Below are 21141 nucleotides of genomic sequence, written 5' to 3'. Positions count from 1 at the left end.
CTTTGGCATTTTTAAGTAGGAAACAACTCCTTTTATGGAAACTTGTTCAATGCATATGCTATATAAATTACAGTAAGTAAAGTATAGTAGTGTAAGGTTTCAATAATAAATGTATAAAGACAAAGTTTGGCTCAGCAAATCTTCATTTTCACACGTGGAAACTTGGTATCATTTCCGCAGCAAACTCTATGATCCGGACCCAAAGGAGAAAATCGGATTTAGATTAATGATTCTGTTCGGGTGAGAAGCTGACCTCGGGCAGAGCCTTGATCACCTGATGCACTGTTTGTTTTGTGAATCTGATCCTTCTGATTTGCCAAAAAAGGTTTGATGCAATTAATAATCACGTTGAACGCTCAATAATTTAAAGAATAATAAGATTCACCAGTTCGGGTGTAAAACTACCGTAATTTCCGGACTATTAAACGCACCAAATATAAGCCGCACCCACTGAATTTGACAAAGATTTTTATTTTGAACATAAATACGCCGCACCTGTCTATAAGCCGCAGGTGTCTACACTGAAACTAATGAACTGTACACAGACTTTAATGAAAGACAGTGTCTGTTACACGGCTTGTATCTAAACAGTAGCAGACCAAGAAAGTCATTGTTCACTGTCTTCCTCCTTCCTTTCACAACTATTTCTCTCGGGAGTTTATCTTTTGGCATCGTAGTGCGTTAAAAATCACCATCGGTGAAGCTTTTCTCCCGATGCCGTGCAGCTCAGAACACAGGTGAAGTGTGTTTTCATGCCCGGTTGTTTTCAGTGTGACGAATGATTCACATTTCCTGTAGACAGTCCGAGTGAGCGGCAGGTCAAACGTCAGAGGAACATCATCCATATTTATGATGTGGTGCGGCCCGATTCAGTGGGAGCGCATCTGATTTAATATAAAGAGTTTCATTGGTCTGATGTTATGGGGCTCAGTTTTTTGGCTTGAAGTTTGTGAAACCGGGAAAAAACCAGGAAATGTCCATAAATTAGCCGCTTCGTTGTTTAAGACGCGGGGTTCAAAGCGTGGGGAAAAAGTAGCGGCTTATAGTCCGGAAAATACGGTATCTATCTATCTATCTATCTATCTATCTATCTATCTATCTATCTATCTATCTATCTATCTATCTATCTATCTATCTATCTATCTATCTATCTATCTATCTATCTATCTATCTATCTATCTATCTATCTATCTATCTATCTATATATATATATATATATATATATATATATATATATATATATATATATATATATAGTACAGACCAAAAGTTGGGACACACCTTCTCATTCAAAGAGTTTTCTTTATTTTCATGACTATGAAAATTGTAGATTCACACTGAAGGCATCAAAACTATGAATTAACACATGTGGAATTATATGGAATTATATACATAACAAAAAGTGTGAAACAACTGAAAATATGTCATATTCTAGGTTCTTCAAAGTAGGCATCAAGAGAATGCCAATTCTCTTGATGCCTACTTTGAAGAACCTAAACCTATGTATGTATGTGTATATATATGTATGTATGTATGTATATATGTATGTGTATATATATATATATGTATGTATGTATGTATATATGTATGTGTATATATATATATATATATATATGTGTGTATATATATATATATATATATATATATATATATATATATATATATATATATATATATATATATATATATAATATAAATATATATATTTTTTTTTATCGCATAATTTTTATGATATGACGAGGATCTCGAGTTACTGTAAGGTCTATGACTGGGACAACACTCAGCATTTGGGTTATACTGTGCGTCAGTCGCTATATTTATCTCCATATAATCTGCTTTATGGACAGATTAGACCTGAGAAGGGACATCGCAGAGCCGAAATCTTCCCCAACGACGTTCCCTTGTGAATAATGTAGTTCTTTTTTCCCTATTTTATGAGGTGAAGTTTACACACCAGCCCCCCGATCTCTCACACACACACACACACACACACACACACACACACACACACACACACACACTCCCCCCCCCCCTTATTTAAAATTAAGCGCTGAGGGCATGTTTGTGTCAAATGCACCACGTGTCATTTTCCACATAACTAGGTCAACGACCCAAATCTGCAGTCACCTTGTAAATGATTTCTGAAGGCCTTCGGGTTTGTTCTGCGAGACTTGTTATTGAGGGCTGAGGATTGTGGGATGGATCCCGTGACTTCCTCTGCGTACCTATGCCACATCTGGGAGCAGTACCTTCACTTCAGTCTGCATAGCAATGATTATCATAATAATAATAATAGATGCAGTATTAAAGATTCACTGTATCTGTTTATTATACTCTTTTCCTCTTTTGGCACGAAGGGTGGGCTACATTTATAGCATTTAGCAGACACCTTCATCCAGAGTGTTTGCTTAGGGGCCCCCACAGTGGCAGCTTGGTGGTGCTGGGATTTGAACTTGACCTTCAGATCCATAGTTGAGGGCCTTAACCACCTCTGCAACAGACTCTAAACACTAAGCATTTGGGTTATACTGTGCGTCGGTCTCCATATTTATCTCTGTATATACTGCCTTATGGACCGATTAGATCTGAGAAGGGACGTTGTACAGTGAGTTGAAGAGGAAGATCTCCTGCTTTAGAGCTCCAAAACTTATTGAACACCTTTGAGATGAACTGGAACCCTGACTGCACCCCAGGCCTCCTCACCTCACCTCACCTCACATACATCAATACCTGTCTTCAATAACAATGTTTTGGCTAATCTAGTGAACAACACGCACCAATTTAATGCTCAGGTGTCCACTTACTGTTGTCTAAATCGTGTATATCCCATAATACTTGTATGCATTTGAGTATGTGGAAGAGGGCAGCTGTCAAGTTATTAAGTGTTTAGATGTGGTGTGAGAGAACAAAACTCCCCCATACCAGCAGGTGGCAGTAGTCTGTATTCATCATTCAAACAGGGAAAATAGGAGGAGCTAGAACTGTGAATATATAAAGCAAAAATGTTTGCATCATATGTCCCCGATTTTTAAATATCTGCATCAGCCAGAGAAAAAACCCATATCGTTGGACCTCTAGCTCCTGGATGGTGTTCAGTCTCATGCTGTGTATTGAAGAAATGCTAATATGACACGTATATTATTATTTTTTTTTTTACAAACGCAGTGATCCACCAAGAATCTTGCACCTCTCGCTAATTGATGGAGGGCAAATCTGAAATATGAATAAATTTAGTTCTTCACACTTGCTCTGTAGAAGGTTTCGAGCTGTCTTGCTGCTGTTCATGTATCTCCGTGACGTGCCGAGGCATCTCACACTGGCTCCTTGTTCAAAGCCTTCTTCAAAGTGTGTCAGGCGAGACGTGAGGGGACTCCAGATCTTACCACGAGACGATCTGCCTTTACGATTCATTATGCAGGCGTATGCTAATCCGCGCCTCGCTAATCCAAACACGCCCGTCATCATCCAGAGGACGGTTGTAACCCAGCCGGGACGATTTTAACCGGGTCCGAGTTAATGATGAGTGAGGCGTCTGATTTACCCCGTTTTAAACCCCAGTTTCATGTGGTCAAACGAGGCGCATTCGCTGCCCGGACGTGAGCGTGTGTTTAAACTTGGCTCGGATGCTAAGCAGCGATGGGAGCAGAGTCGGGTCTGGGTTAATTAGGCAAATCAAAGTGAATGGGAACGAGGAGCCAGAAACACTGCAGCCACTGTGTTCTCCTGTGCCTCTCTATCAAAGAGCTGGATTCTCTCTAATTCTCTTTTTCATCCCCTGTGACAGGCTGAAGCACAGCACACACCGGGCGTCATTAGATTTAACCTCGGACTGCACCGTGTGAACTGTCATACCTGGGTAATATCTGAAATGCGAACAAAATTCACTCACAAAGTAATGAGTTTGTTGTTTTTCCGCATCGGGATAAAGGATAACGATAAAGTGTGCCATCGCAATGCATCGTTTTTTTTTTTTATAAATTTTTTTTTAATTTTTATATAAAGTTAGTATATGCGCTTTTATTATTTAGAAAGTGACAAATAATTTGATTTTTTAAATGTAGATTGGTCAATTCTCCTCGCTAAATTGTTTCTCGCCACTGCTACGTGAATACGATGTATCGCAAAGCTACAGAGACCGAGGCGTGTCTTGAGAGTCGCATAGAATACAGATTAACCTGGCAGAGGTAGAGCTGCGTCTACCTGCAGACACAGCAGGAAAAGAACGTCTGGCTTTATTTCATATTTGTTCTTTTTTTTTATTTTTATTTTTGACACTACAAAGGCCTGTTTGTGTTTGTGAAGGCACTTAAGAAAAAATTATGATTTGCTGTCTGTCTGAACCAAAAAAAATAATAGTGTAAGTAAAATCAGTACCATATTTAAATGTACCTGTTAAATTGTATCGTATCGCATCGGTAGCTGCTTCATATGTATCTTAATCGTTTTATCGTATCGTTGGCTATGTGAGATGTGAATCGAATCGGCCTGTTTTTTTTCCCCACTTATGTAATTTTCTGCTACTTCTTCTACTCATTCATTATTACTTCATTATTTATTATTAGAAGTCAAAAGACTACTACTAGGGACCTCCACACCATTACACTTTCCATTCAAACCAAAACTATTCCCATTATAACCATTAAAGGTTACAAGTACAATTTCTAAGGTTTTTGTTTTGTTTTTGTTTTTGTTTTTTCCCCTATTAAATCTGCAGGGTGATTCCTTCTCACCTCCTGACCTGCTAGAATAATATTCGAATCTAACAAATCTCATTTTGTTCACATGTGGAAATCCAAGTGTCTTGCTGCGATTTGTGAAATAATTTGATCCACTGTAATGCCTGTAAACGAGCTTTTTCTTGCCACTGTGAGCTGTTTCCGTGGTAACCAGGTTAACCATAGCCATGCACAGCCAAGGAGTGTGTAGTCATCAAGCAGTCATTAGGCTTCCTACCTGCCTCGCTCAGGTTAACACTCTGTAATCCGATATAGATATACATCCAGGGGTGTGTGTCCTACATCGAAGGCTGGGGATGTTTCGGTTTGATCGACGTTGTACTACAGATGTAAGAAAATATTGATATGCTTGAGTATCGAAGGTTTTTTTGTTTGTTTTTGGCGATGCTGTATCGCTTCTCAAAAAAACCACTATCGAAAAAAAATCATAAGATTCATGGCAGTTGTTTGTACGGATGGATGGATGGATGGATGGATGGATGGATGGATAGATAGAGGTCAGAGCGCAGGGTCGGCCATGATACGGCGCCCCTGGAGGGTTAGGGGCCTTGCTCAAGGGCCCAAGAGTGGCAGCTTGGCGATACCGGGGCTTGATAGATAGATAGATAGATAGATAGATAGATAGATAGATAGATAGATAGATAGATAGACACTCAGACAGATAGATAGATAGATAGACACTCAGACAGATAGATAGATAGATAGACACTCAGACAGATAGATAGATAGACACTCAGACAGATAGATAGATAGAGGGATAGTCAGATAGATAGTCAGATAGAGGGATAGTTAGATAGATAGACAGAGATAGATAGATGGATAGTCAGACAGACAGACAGAGACAGACAGACAGATAGATTGATAGATAGATAATCAGTCTTCTTATCTCTAAGTTAAAACAGTGAGAAGAAGTACAAGCATAAGAGCATGCTTCTAATGTTAGTGTTAATACCTACCTGTTTCCTAGGGGGCGCTGCTGTAAAAACGTTAATGGGTAGAACTTCCGCCAGAAGTAGTCGCAGCGTTGACTGGTGATACGTTTTGTTTTTTAGTGGGGAAAATGGTAAGATGGCGTTCGAAATCTCAACAACGTGTGCTGATCGTGGTTGCACTTATAACAAGACAAAGCTTAATTTATTGGCTTTAAGACTGTTATTAAATACACAAAGCTAAATTTAGAGCGTACTGCATGTGCGAGGGCAGGACACGCCCGTCTTTCCTTGCCTGACTGCATTCTCTACCTTTTATAAAAGAAACAATAGAATTTCTAACTCGTTAATTTCTTGCCTCCCTGCAATTGTAGCTTTTAGATGGCAAGCGCTAGTTATCTACTACTAGCCTAATGCTAATGGTAATACTAATAATACTTTATATTAATTAATTCCACTTTATATTAGGTAATTAATTCAAATGCATACAATGTTTTTTTTTTTTTTTTATAGTTTGCATACAATGTATGTATCCTAATGTTTTTCAACTAAAATTATATCCTATTCCTAAAATAAGAAATATCCCAATATGTCACCTCGCTTACAGTAATGCAACATATCGTATCACAACCCCTGTATCGTATCGGCAGACCTTTGCCGCTAAACAGCCCTACAATGTCCAGCTCTCACGCCAGAGCTGGACTTTCACCTCAAAGCAGCTCTATCAATAAATAACACTGTGAAGTGACCTTTCATTCCTTCATTTTCGTTTCTTGGCTCATAAATTGCTTTCTTTAAAAACCCTAAACGCTACATTGGCTTCCTTCTAAAAATAGGGCCATCGCAGGCTTTTGTCTCTCGGTATCAATAATAGACGGTGAAATATTAATGAGAGGAGCAAAACCGACTGCTCGTGACGTTTGTGAGAGCCTGGAGTGAGACGCTCCATCGCAGGATGAGCAAAGATGCTAAGCACACTTTTTAATCAGCGTGTAGCAAAACCTACCGGATTTTTTTGGGGGGGTGGGAATAGGGTCTGGACAGTCTGGCTGCGATGCTGGTTACGGATTTAGCCAGGAACATCTCTGTGAGGCCGTCTCCTGAGAACACACCGAGCCATGACAGGAGAACCCGAGGATTTGCGTTATCTCCTGCTCGTTCGCACACCACCGTCCTACACTATGAGCTTCCTGAGCTGCGGAGGAGAAAGTTTTCTTCTCTTCTGTTCCTCACAGCAAGGTGTGAGTCAGTGTGTTGCAAGCCAGTGGCATAAAATGCAGAGCGAGCCAAGACACCTCCAACACTCTTCTGCTTTCTTTAGCACCAGATCTAGCAGCAACCTCCAGCAGCTTTGTGTCTCGTCGACTCGACTTCAGCGGTGGTGAGAAGAATGTGCCGGTCGGTGAAGATTGGTTTTACGAGCTCTGCGTAATGTTTAATTTACACGTTAAGCCACACATACACTCTATTTCCAAAAGTATTGGGTCACCTGGTGAAAAGTACTATGTGATTTTGGAGCATTGCTTCCACATTTAATCCCAATTTACTCTTATAATTTCCTCCACTCTTCTGGGAAGATGTTCCAATAGATTTTGTTGTGTTATTATAGATATTTGTGCTCATCAGCCACAAGGGGTGTTTTGAAAGGCAGTTACTGATGTAGGAGAGGAGACCTGGGGTGCAGTCAGCGTTCACATTCTTCTCAAAGGTGTTCAGTAGGGATGAGATCAAAGCTCTATAGCAGCAAGATCTTCCTCTCCAAAGCATGTAATGCAGGTCTTCGAGGAGCTGACTTGGGTTTGGGTTTCCAAGTCTAAGTGAATGCTAAATTTTATTATAGAGCATCTAAAGACCTGAATCTAAAGATGATTGAGTGCCTCCAGCTTTGTGGTAAAAGTTTGGAGAAGAACCACAACAGAACCACAACAGAAACAACACGATCCCACTTCCACACCCACCCTACTTGCCAGATTTGGCTTTTGCGGACTTGAAGATGAGGCTTCAAACAAACACTTCCAGAACACGTTCCATAAGTGGCAGGAACACTGGGGGCGCTGTATTGTGGTTTTGAAGGTAAAGGTGGAAACGTGGATAAATTTCCTTGCAAACAAAGCCAGTCTCTAAACTTTTTGATACCTCGTCGTATGCAGCGTGTTGGTTATAAATATCCATCAAGCTGCATTTGTGTCAGATTTTTATCCTTTTACTGTTTGAATTGAATTAAAATTGCATTTATTTTTCCGCTCTGATGTAAAAGGCTCGGTGAGGTATGATTCACGCGACCTGGCGTTTCACTCCGAAGCGCATTAGCTTTCCCCGGTCTGCTTTCTGACTCAAAGCTGGTGTTTTTACAATACCTGGGTCCTTGAGCTCTCATTTCGAGCTTGTACAGCAGTAGATCTCCGAGAAAGAAAAAGAGCGAGCCATCGAGTGTGATGTTTTCAACATGGTTTTGAGGGAAGACTCTGAGGAAAACCCTTGTCACTTAGCTATCGAGTTCTCAATATTCTGCTTACGTTGCTGCTTTAAAGAGTTTAATTATCCCGGGCATCCACTCCCTTCCTCCCTCGCACTGGCTCACGGAGACGATATTGTGGACATCTGCTTTCTCCTCGTCTCTCGATCTCTTCCTTCTTATCCTCCTCCATGTGGTCTAATCCAGATCATCACAATCCACCAGGGTCTGGCCTGGTGAAACCTCTCGAGATGTTCAGGTATTAATGAAGTGTTGTCAGTGGATTGAATGCATAGCTCACAATCACCTTCTCGTGAATCAGGATTCACACCTGTTCCTTCACAGGTGTTTTTGAGATCTTTCAGCACGGTACACAGGAAGTAGCCAGTCAAGAGGTTGCAGAGTAAAAGGGTGCAAGCGATCAGCAATTATTTTAATTTACATTTTTTTTTTTTTTTTATATTGTGATTTCATTTTTTTTTTTTTTTTTGTAATTCAAACTCATAGAAAGAGATTATGTAGAAATATTCTACACTTTTAGACACCTATTTGCTGTAAAAGAAAAATTATATATTACAAAATTAGAAAAAAGTTTATTTGACTATTTGTTTTTTTTAGTTAAATATTTTATTATACTTTTGTGTTTTTTTGTTTTTGTTCTGTTTTATATTTGGTATTTCTTTTTCTCTCTCTTTTTGTTTTTGTGTGTGTTTGTATTCTATTAGTTTTAGATTTTGCATTATTAGATTTATTTTTGCATTTTTTATATAATTTTTTTTTTAACTAATTTTTTCGTCCTCAAATTGTTGGAGGCACACAGTTGTGTAGGACGTCTTTGGATGCTGTAGCATGAAATTTCCTTTTCGTTTAAACTAGAAGACCCAAACCTCTTCCAGCATGACAATGCAAACCCTGTGCATGAAGATATGCTTTCCATGGGCTGGATTGAAAATATTCTGCTATGGAGATCCTTAAAGATATGCTTTCCATGGCTTAAAGTGGAAGATTTCCTGCTATAGAGCTCCATGAAAATATGCTTTCCATGGTCAGTGTAATTTCACACCTAGTTCCTGAGACGGGAATTTTTTTTACTTTTATCTATAACATCTTTAGCATCCTATTTCTAAGGTGGTCTTCATGATCACTTCTCAGACACACCATGGACCAACAAGCTCTCAAAACACTGAAGGTGGAGAGGTTATTTGTTCAGAAATGAGGGGCAAACACTATTTCTCCTGGAGCTTTTCTGTCATGTTTAATTGCCCCTACTCTCTGAAACACAGGACAATCATCATCTAAAAGTCCCCTCAGGTGTCTGAGCCTTACCACTCACCTTCCTCGGGTTCCTCGCTCCTTTTACAAGAAGTCACACTGAGTTTCGCTGGGTTTTTTTGTGATCTCGTGATATCCCCTTCACGTTTTGTACCTTTACTCTACTTCCAGCCGTTGTACTCTGGAGCTTCTTCAGAGAGACTCTTGGCCTCACTGAGTTTCCAGTACCTCACTATTGATCCAGCAACGTCTGCTTGGATGCCTTCTAATGGCTTTTCCGTTTGAACAAACCACGATGCACCCACCACCATGTTTTACTCAAGGGATTGTGTTGTTTGAGGTATGAACTTATGCATGCTTTGTTGTTTCCAAAACAAATATCTCCCTTTGTTTCATCACTCAGTGACTCTTCTCGAGCAACCAATTGTTTCTCCTCACACTTTCATAAAGTCCTTGGAAATCTCCTCTGTCAGGCTCTGTTCTCTGGAGTGTGGTTCTTGCATCCAGTGATACAGCTTCCATTTCTCACTATTGATCCAGCAGTGCCCTCTGGGATGCCTTAGATATCATTTCACACACTGTTTCTGTGTTAGGAAATTCTGTTTAGCTCATCTAACACTTTCTTACAATCCTGCTTCTGTCAAAATCATTGCTCCATGTCCAGTGTTGGAATGACCAGTGGTTTATCAGAGGAGGCGTTTGTTCCAAAAATGGGATCTGTTTTATTAAATCACAGGTGAAAGTCAGTTATAAGTCAGATGTGTCCTCGTTCAGACGATGTTTCACACAGAGCTTTGAGGAGGGGGTGAATACTTATGCATACTTGTTATTCAGGGGAAAAAAATCTGTTGAATACTTTTGCATTGTATTTAACAGGGCCTGTAAAGAGTTGCTCCACATTAAACACACAGTTTGGTCGCAGAACTGGTACGTAGTTGGCACACAGCTGGTACAAAGTTTATAAAGCTGCTACATAGTTGGCACTGAGCTGGTACACAGTATGTACACAGCTGGCACAGAGCTAATAGTTAGTACACATCTGGCACAGAGCTAATAGTTAGTACACATCTGGCACAGAGCTGATTGTTAGTACACATCTGGCACAGAGCTGATAGTTAGTACACATCTGGCACAGAGCTGATAGTTAGTACACATCTGGCACAGAGCTGATCGTTAGTACACATCTGGCACAGAGCTGATTGTTAGTACACATCTGGCACAGAGCTGATTGTTAGTACACATCTGGCACAGAGCTGATCGTTAGTACACATCTGGCACAAAGCTGATGGTTAGTACACAGTAACATCTGGCACAAAGCTGATGGTTAGTGCACAGCTGGTACAGAGCTGATTGTTAGTGCACAGCTGGCACAGAGCTGAGAGTTAGTGCACAGCTGGCACAGAGCTGAGAGTTAGTACACATCTGGCACAGAGCTGATGGTTAGTACACAGTAACAGCTGGCACAGAGCTGATAGTTAGTGCACAGCTGGCACAGAGCTGATAGTTAGTGCACAGCTGGCACGGAGCTGAGAGTTAGTGCACAGCTGGCACGGAGCTGAGAGTTAGTGCACAGCTGGCACGGAGCTGATAGTTAGTGCACAGCTGGCACGGAGCTGATAGATAGTACACAGCTGGCACAGAGCTGATAGTTAGTGCGGATTCGGTACACAGCTGGCACAAAGATGGTACACAGTACACTGCTGGCTGTTGCTGGCTGTTGGTTGTGATGAATCTCGTTGGACGCAGATCTCCAGTGCTCAGCACGGCTCTCAGCTGGTGCCTCAGCATATTCGGTACACAGCTGGCACAAAGATGGTACACAGTACACTGCTGGCTGTTGCTGGCTGTTGGTTGTGATGAATTTCGTTGGACGCAGATCTCCAGTGCTCAGCACGGCTCTCAGCTGGTGCCTCAGCATAAGAGCAGGAAGGAATCTCAGGATTGTTTGAAACTTGTGAGTTTTCCTGTGATGATGTGCGCAGAGACGTGACTCCACCAGCTCCAAAAATGAGCCTTCTGAGGGTTTCTGACGGCATGCCGTCGTGTCCTGATTGTTAGAAAGTAGCGTCTGTTGGGATTTTTTTCCCGTGTGACTGGTGTGAAGCGTCTTTAGTTTAAACAAGATCATCTGCTGCCTGTCGTGTGTTTTTTGGCTTTTATTTGAAGTATTTGGACTCTGCAGATCGCTGCTTACACGCAGGCTACGGAAATGAAAGGAGGATTGAAAAAAAATTCTCCAGCTCTTAGAATTGGACGATGTTGAAGTCTCATGTGTGCTGACCTTTCAGTTCCTTGTCAGCGCTGTGAGTGGAGCAGAGCGATGATGAATCTGTTTTTTAGCACTCAGCAGCAGCAGTGTGTCTGAGCTCGCTGCAGAGACGAAGAGCCTCATCACTCTCCTTTTACTCGTGAACAACTGCCTTTCATCTTTTCTCAGGTTCTCATCATGCTCTTTTTCTGTTCGCCCCCAGGTCTGTGACTGACCCCCGCGATGGTAAACGTGTGGCCCTCAAAAAGATGCCCAACGTCTTCCAGAACCTCGTCTCCTGTAAGAGGGTCTTCCGCGAGCTGAAAATGCTCTGCTTCTTCAAGCACGACAACGTGAGTTCCCTCACACCTGATTCTCTCTGTCTGTCTTTCTGTCTGTTTGTTTGTTGTTCTCTCTGTGTGTCTTTCTCTCTGTCTGCCTCTGTCTGTCTTTCTGTCTATCTATCTCTCTCTGTTTGTTTCAGTCTGTCTTTGTCTGCCTTTCTCTCTATCTGTCTCTGTCTTTCTCTCTGTCTGTCTCTCTGTCTCTCTGTCCATCTGTCTCTTTCTGTCTGTCTCAGTCTGTCTTTGTCTGTCTTTCTCGCTGTCTGTCTCTCTGTCCATCTGTCTCTTTCTGTCTGTATCAGTCGGTCTTTGTTTCTTTCTCTCTCTATATTTCTTTCTCTTGGTCGGTCTGTCTGTCTCTGTTTTCTCTGTCTGTCATTCTGTCTCTTTTGCCTGTCTCTGTCTGTCTTTTTCTGTCTGTCTCTTTCTGTCTCTTTTCTGTCTTTGTCTCTTTTGGTCTGTCTGACTGTAATTTTTTGGAATCTCGTGTTCGTTCGTTTGTTCTCCCTCTCTCTCTCTCTCTCTCTCTCTCTCTCTCTCTCTCTCTCTCTCTCTCTCTCTTTTATCTTGGCTGCTGTTAGTTAAGTGCGTATGATCTCGACCAGGCTGATGTTATGTGAAGGTTAGTGTCTGTGTCGTTGCTATTGACTCTGAGCGCTCTCTCTCTCTCTCTCTCTCTCTCTCTCTTTTTCAGGTCCTGTCAGCGCTGGACATCCTGCAGCCTCCTCACATTGACTACTTTGAGGAAATGTATCCTAAACAGAGTGAACAAAGTATTTCCTGTGTGCTGTTCAGTAAGAGCCGAGACTTTTCTTTTCTTACTTTTTCTCTTTATTTCTATTTTCCTTTTTTTTCCTCTCTCTTTTTCTCTTTCTGTCGATGTATTTTCTTCTTTTAATGCTTTCTTTTTTAGTTCTTTTTGTTGAAATGTTTGAGTATTTTCCCCGGTTTTTGCTCCCTCTGTTCTCACCTCCTTTCCAGCACAGGACTTCATTTATCCATCTGTTTTAATCGGGCGTGTCAGTGAATGACGAAATGACACTTCGCTCCCACTCTTTCATCCTTTTAGATAATATTTTTACACACAGACGACTTGTCTTTCTCTCTGAGCTTTCAAAAGAATGAAGGAGAATTCTGGTTCTGTCCAGTGAGGAAAAAAAAACAGCCTGGTGTTTACACAAAAACTGTGTTTTGAGCTCAAGCTCATGCGCTGTAGAAAGATCAGTGCTAAGAAGATCACTGTACATTCCGGCATTTCTGCATGGTGATCTTTCTCACGTACAGCTCCTCAGAAAACACTTAAACTTCTAATTGCACTCTTTCATAGCTTTGTTCAAAGCACATTTTTTAAATATTTCTTCCTTTTTAGCTCTTAGTAATTGTTTTGTTAATCAGGACGCTTGTCTCGGTGGGACTGAGGTAGAATAGGTAGAAGTTATGTAAAGGTACTTACTAAAGACAAACTAACCACCCCCACAAAACACACACACACACACACACACACACACACACACACACACACACACACACACAAACTGTATAGAACACAGTCGTATCAGACAGTAAGGATGTGAAGAACGGAGTTATGCTGCTTCAGACCTCGTTCTTGTTCCAGTCTAATTATGGCTGCTGCTGAACACCGCTCTATTTCTTACTCCGTCTGAGCGATTGCTTTATTTTTCTTTTCTTTCTGTTTTTTTTTTCCTGGACGAATGACGAGAGCGTTGCTCCATTTAGTGTTTTTGTTGTAATGATTGCTCAGCCGGGCTCGTACGCCGCTCCGCTGATTGCGTTTAGCCCAAATGATGGATGCTTCTGTTTAATCGCTACAGATTTCCTTCCTGTACCAGAACAAATTCTTTCTTCCTGGCTTTGCCCTTTCCAGGAGATCATTAAGTCTTGTATCAGCTTTTTGTTTTCCCTCGCCATATGGGTGTGATTGTGTTTGTGTGTGTTCGTGCTCCACTTGTGTGTTATATTTCTTTATTTTGCTTTATTAACCCGGATGGGTGCGTTCCAGTCCAAATGCGTGCGTTTCTCAGAACAGACGCTTCGCTCGACTTTTTCTGTAGGAGGTGTTCAACCTGTTTGAGTGTTTCATGGGTGAGAGAGAGAGTGTGTGTGTGTGTGTGTGTGTGTGTGTGTGTGTGTGTGTGTGTGTGTGTGTGTGTGTGGCGCTTGTGCACTCTGTTTGCGTGTGTGTGGAGGTCTTTGGGGATGAGATATTTACATCCTCCCCCATTGGAGCTCAGGCTTGTTCTTCTTTCCTGAAACAAAGGACGCTTGAGTCAACACGTGCACACACACACACACACACACACACACACACACACACACACACACACACACACCTTCCACTGACACTGTTGCTAATTAACAATATTGCCCACACCTGACCCTAACCTCAGTATCTAGCAGCAAAAAAAGCTAATTTTTGGAGGGCGTTGGAGGAGGGAGTCCCCACAAAGTCAAATCTATAATATAAAATGTCCTCTCAAGGTAATAACTGACACGCATTCTTATACATAGACAGAAAAGTAGAAGATGTAGTAGAAATCTTCTGCTATAGAGCTCAAACTCTATTGAGGACGAATATGAATGCTGACTCACCCCAGGCCTCCTGAGTTTACATAAACCTGTACCTAACACTCTTGTGGCTAAATGTTTCTCACACAAATCGCCACAAAGATTAGTGAAACATCTTCCCAGAAGAGTGGAGAATATTATAACAGGGACTAAATATGGAATGGGAAGTTCAAAAAGAAGCACAAACCAATCTTATGGTCAGGGTCCTAAATCTTTAGTCTACATATCTATTTAAGTATAGATGTATTATATGTTTGTGTGTTGGGTGAGTTGTTTATGAGGACCTTCAGCTGATATTATAATTTCTGTAGCGAATTAATGCTACACATCAACCTAATATTGAGCTTGACCTCAGTCCTCAAAAGAAAGCAAACATATTATGAGAATCCATCACTGATATAACTGTTACTCTAGCTAATTAATGATTAATTAACGATCTCCTGATGGTGGATTTTACCGAAAGCTAGTTTGGAGCATATTTGCGGATAACCGATTGATCAAAAAATAGTTTTTGAAATGGATATTGGATAAAAAAAAAAAAACATTCCATGTAAAATAGTACTGAACTTTATTACAAAAAAAGTACTGAATCATGTGCTCAATTAAAATATATACGAATATATCCGTTAATAAAATTATATAATTAATGAATGATAACTGTAATATAGCGCTCTCCATGCAGCGCGCAGTCTCGCGTGTAAAAACAAACATTGGTGTCAATGAGACGCCTCTAGAGGCCGTTCTTGTAATTACATCGGGCGGAAAAACATATTGGTACTAATTAATACTATTGATTTATACTATTAATACAATTAATACTATTATACACATTAATAATTAATTAAACAAATAATTAATTATTCATGTTATTAAAAAAAGCATTTTTTGAATAAAAGGCAGATGTCTCTACAAGGTCAAACATCAATTCTTTATATATTTTGTATACCAAACTTCCCTGCACCACCACAAACACACACCTGTCCTTGGTCCCCTTTAGTAACTCCTCATTTACGTTTAGCCCCAGATCCAGTGTAACAATCAGCTCTTTTACAGAGGTCCTCATTTCTGTGGATTTTTATCAGCAAGCCGTCGGCCCTCTTTCGTCCACTGACTCCGTGCACACAGACGGCAAAAATCAGACAGAAGCTGATGCAATCTGATGCTATTATTAGCTGTGACGGTAGCACGAGCTTTCAGTCTGTCAAGGCTCTGGAGCACACAGCTGCATCCTGCTGTGGCGTTGAATTACACATCCCAGAATCACTTGAGTAGACAAATATAATATGTTGAATTGATTTGGTAGAGAATATTGGATTGAAAATGCTGGTGGAAGATCTTGAATTGTTTATTACATTGTTAAGAAAAAAAAAAATGACCAGGTAAAAAAATTCTGATGATAAATGTCACTTTAATCATTTAGGACTAGAGAAAGATCAATATGAGGTTAGCCGAATCCTCAGGTTGAATAAATGCAGGTAGTAAATGTCAATAAATTCAAGTACTAGAATTATAATAATAATTCTAATAATACATTTGGTGAGTGAAAAACAATTTGATGTAATAAATTCAGATTTCTATACATTCAGCTTAATAAGTCTATGTTCTGTCCATATTATTATTTTTTGCCTATATAATAAGAGTTGCATTGTATAATAGGATCCTTTTAAAAAAAAATTTAAGAAATTAAAAAAATGAGTAAAATCATTTGAATAAATGAATAAATCCTGGCCGTTAATGACAACAGGTTCAATAAATTCCAAGTAAAAATTCAGTACGCAGTTAGCTTTTTTTTTTTAGGGTTAATATTTTCAGGTTTGAAAAAGGTATGTGGTGTATGAATTTTTTTTTTTTTTTTTTTTTTTTACTGTGTAATGTATAATATAAAGTAAAAGCAAAAGCAAAAAAAAGTTAAGTTGGTTCAGGTTGAAAAAAAATTAGTATGGTTAATAAGGCTATTGAAAACAGCAGGGTGAATAAATAAATCAATAAAAATTCAGCCGTTACAAAAGAAGTTTTCGAAAATTTCAGCACTTTATATTCATGTGGTTGTGAAAAGTCAAACGGTAGAAATTCGGGTTATAGATATGTTGGGATTAGGAATTCAGGTCAATCATAGAACATATGGATGCAAGAACATCCAAACATACAATTCCTATTCTATTCCACATTTAGTGCCCTTTTGCTGTTTATAATAAACTTCACTCTTCTGGGAAGATGTTTTACTAGATTTTGTGGAGAATTGTTTAAGATTCATTTATTCACAAATGTGTTAGTCAAGCAGGTACTAATGTAGGTGAGGTGAGAAGCTCTGGGGTTTTAGTTTATCCTATAGTTTTTCAGTAGGGGCAGAGCTCCACAGCAGGAGATCCTCCACTCTAAACCCTGTAAAGCATATCTTCATTGAGCTGGCATAGACATATAGACATCCTATACAATTGTGTGCCTACAACATTTTGCTGGAAAAGTCAAGAATTGCATTATGTTGTTCCATATATACACTTAGAGACTTTGTCATTATAATGACACACTGAAATTTGTTAGGTAGCTCTGAGACCAGCAACAATAAGAAAATGTAAGAATAAACAAAGGAATAAAGATAATATTGTATGTTGTATCGAAATACAATAAAAGCCTGAGGTTTATCTCTAAAGGTCAAGGGTTTTATATAGATGTCACAAGAAAACGTTGTGTCTTCTGGTAATTGGATGGAAGAGCCTTTTTAAATTTGTTTAGTTAATTGCAATAATCAAGCAAGACCTGGGTTTGAGATTTGGGAGTTTTACTTTAGAGTTTTACTGGACCACATCTATCACCTGCATTAGTCTTCTCATGAGCTTCAGAGACTGTGTTGTGTGTAAACCTGAGCTATTTGATGTGTTGTAAATGCTGTTATAAATGGAGACATTAAACGACACATCACTGTCAATGTCACGGACTGCTCATATATTTTTCTTTCTTTCTCATGGTCCACAATTATCCTGACATTGTTTGGTAGAAAATAGAATTGATTACAATTATGGATAAAAGTATGTGGAAAGTGGAAGACTGCTTGAGCAATTAGTTTCAAATTAAAGATGAAAGACAAAAAAACAACAACAATGTGAATGGCAGATTGTGCAGGTGTGTGCAGTCATTACATACACTATAAAGACAAAAGTATCGCAACACCTCACTTTTCCAGCCGTATGTGGTTCTTTCCCAAAACCTCAATAGGAGACCATAACGCAGGTGAGAGATGATGTGGTCCGGTTTCATTTATTTTATCACGTGACTCCCACAGACGCTATGCCGTGCATTATATAGGAAACCGAAACGAGTCGTTCATCTCACGAGTGCTCTGGTCACGAGTCGTTCGTTCTTTTGTCACGCGACTCCTTTATACGCTATGCAGTTATACATACATATAAAAATGATTCAAACTGGAGTCAGAGTTGGCGTGTGTAGAGTTGGCGTGTGTAGAGTTGTATGTTGGGGATCTGCTTATTGATGATGTAACATTTTATTTGATTTCTTATCAAAAAAACAAAATGACTCAAAAAAAGATTTGTTCATTTCGATGAACGATTCAATGAATCTTTCCACCAGTAGTGTGTTGGATTTTAGGGGGTGTTGCAAAGGGGTGGGAAATTTCCAGAAACATATTCCGGACATATTCCAAGTTGAAAATTTACCAGGAATATTTTGGGAATTTATGGTAATTACTTAAAAAAGATCAAATAAATTAGGGAGATTTTATATAAACTGTATCACATACAAACATATACACATACAAACAAACAACGTGATTGCAAACTGTTCCCGATTTAATAAAAGAAGATTTAATTGTTGGTACAATTCTGCTGCACAGCATCTTACACACAGCATAAAGACGTTTTATGTAATATTTTTATGTAATTTACATAAATATTAACCAAATGGACATTTTTTGACATTATTTTGCAGGATTTCGGCATGCATGTGACTGATGAATGTGCAGACAGAAATTCACTTGAAATTGCAATAAATCTGCTTGTTTTAACCAGTATTATCATGTAAGTTAAACGTTTCTACATTTATCTTCCCTGTTATCCGCTAACCTGTAACTTTGTAAATTCCGATTCATTCCAATTTATTCTCGTAAATTCCAATGGAAAGTCTCGTGTATTGAAAAGTCCTTGAATTTTGCCACTTTAGTTGGCTCGCGTTCTCATTTACTACGACCAGGATGCACTCTGGAAGGAAAAAAGAAAGCAAACAGACGTGTTGTGTACATGTAGAATCTGGGAAATCTGACCAGGAGACTGCTCTGGATACAGACCAACGATCTTACTTTAATTCCATTATCATATCGAGGTCGGGCCTCGGCGCTGGTGTAGAAATTGAACATCGCTGAAGTGTTTCTATAGTTGTTAGTCTCAGCATTAGATCATGGGCCTCTGCTGTAAGAGCACTATTTACTTGCCGAGTATGCTAAAGGTGTGAGAATTTGCACGGTGCATGCAGACTGCTGTCGCGTGCTGACAGACTGAGGCGCCTCGTATTGGTGCATCGGTGTTTGTCTGTAAAACATGTGCACGAGCTTCGATCTAAAATTGTTGTGCTTCTGCATCAGGATTTCCTTAATGTAGGCGTGAAGTCTATGCAAATCGATGTCTAAATGATGAACTTTTCTTAGATGGAGGGATTGGGGTCAGAGGGTCGGGTGGTTAAGGGGGTAAAATAGGCATAAATATACAAAATGTATATATACTATATATATATATGTATATACTATATATACAGTGAGGAAAATAAGTATTTGAACACCCTGCTATTTTGCAAGTTCTCCCACTCAATTTGCTCTGGAGACAGTGGAGACTTCAACAACTTTCATGTCTTTTCATTAATATGTGCATTATTTGGACAAAAGTATTGGGACACCTGACTTTTCCACCATATGTGGTTCTCAATTGTATATCATTTTTCCTTCACTTGAACTAGTTTCCGCATGACAAGTGCTCCTGTGCACAAAGCCAGTTTCATAAAGATAAGCTTTCCATGGGATGGAGTGGAAGATCTCCTGCAGTAGAGGAGATGAATGTAAAGACTGACTGCACCCCAGAGCTAATCACCACACCTACATCAATACCTGACTTTACTAACATCTTTGTGGCTCAAGAAATCTCGCATAAATCGCCACCCAATCCAGTGGAACATCTTCCTGGAATAGTGGACTAAATGTGGAATTAAAAACAGGTCAGGTGTCTGCAAACTTTTATCCATGAATTTGATAGCTCCCAACAATTCTCCAGACTTCTTGTGTTCCTTAAGCTTGGTTGTGGTGACATTCGACAAGGCATGCACTGCTCCACAGTGGACCATCAGGATTTTATCCAGTATCTTTACCTAATTTGGACAAATTCCTGATCATTGTAGCGTATAATAAATAGCACATTATTCCTAACGATCTAAAACGACTCGTTCAGCCCCTTTCTAGGATTATGTATTACAGCCCCTGGAAGCCATTTATAAAAAAGTGCCTGGGGTTTTGTAAAAATCGCTGAACAGGCGTCCTGAAATTTGCATGAAGCCCAATTTTCCACCCAGCAAAATATATTTAGTTTCTGGCACAAAATAAAAATGGAATGGTCGGGGCAGCGGGGCTGTGTTTTTCATCCATTAATACGGAGGGACCGCACAGCTGGAGCACAAATTCAGAGAAGCCGTGTGTTAATGATGATGCGTACGAGTCGGACGCGGGAGTCTCGTTGGCCGAGGAGCGGCTTGATGTGCAGGGTTTAATTAATAAAAACACAGAAGCAGCAGATTCTCTTACACACACACACACACACACACACACACACCCATAGGGCAGTTAGCAGTTGGTCAGCATGTTGCTGCAGCTGGAATTGTATTATAATGATGTATTGTTGGAGCGCCGATCAAAACAAGCACTGTGAGATAGCTGTGTGTGTGTGTGTGTGTGTGTGTGTGTGTGTGTGTGTGTGTGAGGGTATAGGAGGGGGTGAGGGTATATATTTTCGGTTTAAGTGTCTATTATTCAGTACATTTCTGTAAGAATCAGGACTTGTATGAGTGTGTGTAATAAAGATTGAGCCTCTCAGGTACGGTGACGTGACCACAGACTGTAAAAGACGTCTCACTTTGTTACAGGAAAAAAATGCAGCACAAAAAATTTTTTTTTTTTTTAGATATTTATTGTATTTTTTTTAACTACTGATATTCAATACATTTTTGGGTGACGTGGTTTGTTTTGGCTTTTTATTTAATTATATTTATTTATTTATTTAAATGTATTTGTTTTATTGATATATTGATCTTTTGTGGGTTATTGGGTCATGTCACATTTTATTATTATTTATAAATATATATATTTATGGGGACGAGATGCTCGTTGGCTGTATTTTTTTTGTTTTAATTATATATAATTAATATTATAATTTGCCGTTCGTCGTCATTCCTGGTTGGGGGCGGGGCTTATGGGACCACAGGTGAAGCTCTGTCTTGGACCACGTTCAGATTTGTATTAGTTTGCATGGTGACTGCTGTGATTGTGTGTGGGTTTTTATTGTATGGATAGAAGCTGCAGCCT

General features: G+C 39.7%; 1 protein-coding gene across 1 annotated transcript in view; it reads left to right on the top strand.

Moving 5' to 3' along the window:
• The window catches only part of nlk2 (nemo-like kinase, type 2), a 72925-nt gene that overhangs the window by 18811 nt on the left and 32973 nt on the right, over positions 1 to 21141 (top strand). Inside the window, exons 2-3 of the mRNA XM_046862866.1 lie at positions 11864 to 11993; positions 12679 to 12734. Coding sequence (XP_046718822.1) covers positions 11864 to 11993; positions 12679 to 12734 — 186 coding nt within the window. The remainder of the gene's footprint in view (positions 1 to 11863; positions 11994 to 12678; positions 12735 to 21141) is intronic.

This window comes from Silurus meridionalis, chromosome 12 (genome assembly GCF_014805685.1).
Source record: "Silurus meridionalis isolate SWU-2019-XX chromosome 12, ASM1480568v1, whole genome shotgun sequence".
In the NCBI taxonomy this organism is placed as follows: domain Eukaryota; kingdom Metazoa; phylum Chordata; class Actinopteri; order Siluriformes; family Siluridae; genus Silurus; species Silurus meridionalis.
This window is presented reverse-complemented; position numbering and strand designations above follow the sequence as displayed.